General features: G+C 38.4%; 1 protein-coding gene across 1 annotated transcript; it reads left to right on the top strand.

Annotated features, from left to right (window-relative positions):
- The first annotated feature begins 882 nt into the window (after positions 1-882).
- Positions 883-1,860, top strand: LOC138287087 (olfactory receptor 5AR1-like). The gene has a single exon (XM_069227449.1). It carries the CDS (start codon positions 883-885, stop codon positions 1,858-1,860), a length of 978 nt encoding a protein of 325 aa, XP_069083550.1.
- Positions 1,861-5,510: the final 3,650 nt, after the last annotated feature.

Genomic DNA, 5,510 nt, shown 5'->3' with positions numbered 1-5,510 from the left:
GGAATGCCCACCCTGCATCTCATTGACGTAAGGTGGTCTAGCATCAAAATATAAATATGGAGTTAAGTTTGCGCTGAATAAGCATAAAAAACAATTACACTAATTCAGCGCAGACAGAGTATAAGTCTGGGCTTTACTTTCTTCACAGCCCTGCCGTAAACTGTTCCTTATCCTAATTCTCTGCGATAGGGTCTCTCTAGTATCTAAGACCACCCTGGCCTAATTCTGCCTATGTAGCTACCTGATGAGGGCAAGTAGTGTCTTATTAATACAGAGCTGCCTCAGCAGATCCCACAGCAACTTACCACCAGCAAAATCAAAAGCAGCCCTAAAGTCCACAAAGCAACACAATAGTTAACCTCTCAAACCAATGGACTTTTAAGCCATCGTCCATAGACTAAGGCAATGGTTGATTGTAGAATACACTTCTTTAAATCCACATTACTCCACCCGGAATAAGATATTTTGTTTCATCCAAGTTTTTAGTATCTCTAACAGCATATCTAACAGGACTGTGTAGAATACTTTCTCCCCTACATCCAACAGTTAACAGTTCTAGTTAAGAAATAATGCCATTCTTTAATATTTCTATTTTTTATAATTTCTTGAATCAAAAGCACTGAATAATGTTATCCTAAAACACACTATTTTAAATAGAGCCTGCATTGTTTTGGGAGAATATGTAACAATGTTTCAAAATCCCTGTGTCTGTGTATCAAAATAATTTAACTAATGTTCAATTGTTGCTTCTGTGTCCCCTACGGTTCAGATTCTAGATACTTTTGAAGGAAGAATTACATTCTAAATGGACATTTGGGCTCTATCATTTTCGGAATTTAAATGGATAATGCAAAATCTAGTATGGGTATGTTCTTTCTTACGATGTTAACAGTGATCAGCATGGAGTTTTCAATTCAAGGATGTCGACAACAACAAGTTATGGAAGGTATGAATCACACTTCAGTGACAGAGTTCATTCTTCTGGGCATCACAACTTATTCTGAGCTAGAAGTCCTGCTCTTTGTAATCTTCACATTGGTTTATATTTTAACTCTTCTGGGTAATTCACTTATTTGTTTATTGATAGTGACTGTTCCTCACCTCCACACGCCCATGTATTATTTCCTCTGTAACCTTTCCTTTGTGGATCTCTGTTATTCCTCATCAACCACACCTAATATGCTTACAAACCTAATTTCTGTCCAGAAGACCATAACGTTCTCTGGCTGTACTGTTCAACTCTTCTGCCTCACTCTGTTTGGTAATTCGGAGTGTGTCCTGTTGGGGGTGATGGCGTATGGTCGATATGTAGCCGTTTGTAAACCATTGCTTTATCCAGTTATAATGAATCAGAAAACATGTGTTCTTTTTGAAGTTGCCACATATCTTTGGAGTGTTCTAAGTGCCGTAGGAGAAACCATCCTTAACTTTAGACTATATTTTTGCAGGTCTAACATAATTGACCACTTTTTCTGTGACTTCTCACCACTTTTGAAGCTGTCATGCTCGGACACCACCACTAATGAGGTGGTCATTTTTATTTTTGTGTCTTTTGTTGGCATTTCATCTTGTGGAATATTCACCACCTCTCATTGCTATATCATCTCTGCTATCCTGCGGATCCAATATTTGAAAGGGCAATATAAGGCGTTTTCAACATGTGCCTCTCACTTCACTCTGGTCTCTTTATTCTTTGGAACTATTTTCATCATGTATCTGCAACCACAGTCTAACGCTTCCAAGGCTCAGAGTAAAGTGTTGTCCTTGTTTTACACAGTTATGATACCAATGCTAAATCCTATGATCTACAGCTATAGAAACCATGATGTGAAAAGAGCCTTGAGAAAATTAGTCCACTGAAAGGCAAGTTTTAGTCTTATGTCATGGATGGCTTTTTACATGATTGATAATCACAGACTCCTGGAGATACTGGAGATATCCATGTTTCTTGGCTGAATAGATTAGGTTGTGGAGCTATGCATTTTGGACTGCACCCGAGACATGTGGCGTTCCTTGCATATGACCCAGCTTTTATTGTATTCATTTAATATTTGGAACTGCTGATATACCTAAGTAGAAGATAGGAGTGGGCCTTCACCAATACGTGGATCACAAGTAGATATTTATGAAGAGGTGCTCACTAGAAGATCCTTCCACATGAAAATACTTTTTGTGACTCTCGAAAACACCATTGGCTTTAGGAACCAGAAAGCCATTAAAGCTTCTATGCATTACGTAAAATACCTGACCTCTCAACAAACCTAAAAATCGCCAGTCTCAACCCTATAAGAGTTTGAGGATTCACAAGAATGTCACACTAGAAAACAAAATATTTGCCAACTAGACAACAGCCAAAAAAGGGTCTTATGGGGTTTTAGCATTGGTGTGGAGCAAGTTATCTGCAAGCATCAACGTGTTCAAATGCTTACTTGTCATCGTAAGAAAACTGAAACCCTCATTGTTTCTCTACCTGATGTTTAAGCTGAGTCCTATATCTTTCATTATTTCCCACCTTCCCTGATTGCTTACACTTTTTGGCCTCGTCTAATTTTGCATCTAAGACCTCCAACTATCAATACCATCTTTGTTTGTTACACCTGCTCTCCTTGTCACACATCACTGCATTTTTCATTCTTGCTACTTCCTCCTATTTAGGAATGGTCGATGTTAGCTTGTACTGAGTTTGTGTATGTCCCTTCTCTGTAATTTGAAATCTACCTGCACTATGGTTTAATTACCAGCTAGCTGTTGCACTTAGGTTGGGTGTTCCTTATAAGAAATACACATAAGAAAATAAAAATACCTTGTATATAATACCTGGATCTATGCATCCTTTAGGTGGCTTCATGGGCCTGGGATACAAGACTCCAAAGAACAATGCATTATATTGTGGTTCTACAAATACCCATTCAAGGTACGGTGTGCCCTAAATACAGCACACACATCATGGCATTAGGGGGCGCTAAGTGGAGCAAGAAGAGTGGTGCTGCACTAATGGCAGTGCCACTTATCATAAATCTGCCCCTTAGTGTGTCCTTTAAGTCAACAGGGTTGGCTACTAAACGTAACGTAAAATATACTAACGCGATACACTTGTTGATCAAATCTTGCTAAGGTTAACCTGTTTTAACTATAGCACCACACAGCTTTTATGTGGGCTTGTCCAGTATAAGGCACGTGCTGACACAGCCTTAAATGCTATACATTTTACAGAACATTGATATTCTGATTAGTTGTCAGAACATTATATGAAATGGCTTTACAGTTATGAGCTTGCAATTTTAGAAAAGCAGGCCCATAATAAATATGATTTACATTTTTGGATCAAAGCTGTAGAATTTCACACTTGATTTAATCTATATTATGATTTAATTAATTTTAATTGAATTGGAAGTTTGTATTTGTGTTTATAAAGAAAAGTATTGTGTTTTTTTTTATTATTCTATAAATACTTAACGTAATTATTGAAAAACCATCACAATACAATTCACTTCAATTCAATTGTGAGCACTGTAGCTCAGACATCAGATTCCTCTTTTCTCAATATTGTATGATTCTTTATTAGCAACTGAAAGGTGGATCAGGTGTAGTCTTCCCCATAGTTAGTAAACAAGTGACTTGTAAGGTAAATACATTTTTAAATGAGAACGCCTTACCCCTGGTGACCATGACAAAAAACATTTTTAAGAAAAAACAAAACAATATTAAAGTCACAAAAATCAATAGTAAAATTCACAAAATAATTAATAGAAAGAAGTAAACAAATAAACAAAACAAGAACAAAAAGAAAGGTAAACAGAGTAATGCTTTTGTGGAAGAAAATGTCGAACAAGGAATGGCAAAGTCAATAGATATCACGTTTGAGAGATATTGGCTTTGCCAATGCATTTAAGCTGTGCTGTCCATCATCACCAGGATACTGTGCAGCATGGCAAAAAGTTTTTAAAAAAAAGCATGGTGACATGTCCCAATTATTTTGTAGGCATACATGTTTGATTACGCATACGTGCATACAAAATGATGCTGGTGCATTTTTTGATGCATTTCCCTGCCCAAGATGGATCAGTATTTGAACAAAAAAAGAATTGAAGTACTTCAAAAAAACTTATAAGGTGGACAGGCCAGCAGCAATTTGCGGCCTGGTCCTCCATATAAAAGAAAATCAATATATTTAAAATCCGGTGTGGGGAAAGGGGCAGCAGCTGGAAGAGGTAGAGTGGGAGGGTCAGCATCAGGGAGTGGGATGGGGGGCTTGGCAGCATTGGGAAGTGGGAAGTTACTCTTACAGCAAAAATGTAAACACGAACAGGGAGAGCAGCGGCAGAGTGAGTCACTTAAAGGACTGGCAAACTGAAATGTTCTCAGACTAGAGCAGTCCTTCTACAAGGGGCACATGCTTCAGGGTACAGGGGGAAACAGACTCATCCGGACCTTCCCTAGGGCCAAAGGTCTGGGAGTACAAGGTCACAGTTAGGAGGCGAAAGGTCAGCACAACTCTTTTTAGCCTGGGCTTTTGCCACTGGCCAAAATCCATTGGTTTACTGGTTCATCTTGAAAGATTACATTTTTTTGCCTCTTACCTCTAAGGGCCTACAAGGATGATTACCTGACCCTTGTGAAGTAGTCCCAGTGTTTGGATAAAAAAAAAAAAGTAGTACTACAGCTTTAGAAAAATACAGCAACTTCTGCTCCTCTTTTACGTTTAGTTGGTTTCTGTTGGAAATTGAGCTACTGGTTGAGAAGGTGTTAGACCTGACATTGTTGACATGGTCTCCCCTGACTTTTTTAACTTCTGACTACCTGTTTTGGTGACTTTAAGTCTCTGGGCATTTTACCAGTGCTAAAGTGCATGTGCTCACTACCTAAAATATGGTAACTGGCTTATCCACAACTTGCATATTTATTTATACTTATAAGTTCCTAGTAAAGTACACTACCTATACCCAGGGCCTGTAAATTAAATTAAATGCTACTAGTGGGCCTGCAGCACTGATCATGTCGCCCACTTCAGTAGCCCCTTTAAACATGTCCCAGGCCTGCCATTGCCTATTCTGTGTGTGCAATTTTTAACTGCATGTCGACCTGCCAAGTCAACCTACTTGCCAGGCCCAAGCCCTCTTTTTTTACTACATATAAGTCACCTCTAACGTAAGCCCTGGCCAGCCCCAAGGGCAGGGTGCACTGTATTCACAAAGTTTAACATGTACTTTTTAGTGTACATGTTCTGGTAGTGAAGAATTCTTTAATCTGTTTTTCACTATCACCAGGCCTATCTCTCACATAGGTTGACATTGGGATTACATTATTACATTTTGTAACTGTAATTTCCAATTGTGAAGAGATGGGATCTTCAAGTTTTGGTGTCTCTGGAATCCCAATTTGAAATCAAAACTGATGGTGAAGATGTATTCTAAATTGCAGTCCTGAAAATGGGACTTTTAGAAAGTGTTAATTTTTTTACTTTGACCATTCTGTGGAGACAGCTATACAAAGGACGCTTAGATGTCACT

This window comes from Pleurodeles waltl, chromosome 4_1 (assembly GCF_031143425.1).
Source record: "Pleurodeles waltl isolate 20211129_DDA chromosome 4_1, aPleWal1.hap1.20221129, whole genome shotgun sequence".
NCBI lineage: Eukaryota > Metazoa > Chordata > Amphibia > Caudata > Salamandridae > Pleurodeles > Pleurodeles waltl.
Note: the sequence above shows the minus strand (reverse complement) of the source record. Positions and strands in the feature narration are given on the sequence as shown.

Excerpts from the sequence above, each read along its gene's own strand:
- LOC138287087 (XM_069227449.1), top strand. The coding sequence starts at position 883 with ATGTTAACAGTGATCAGCATGGAGTTTTCAATTCAAGGATGTCGACAA.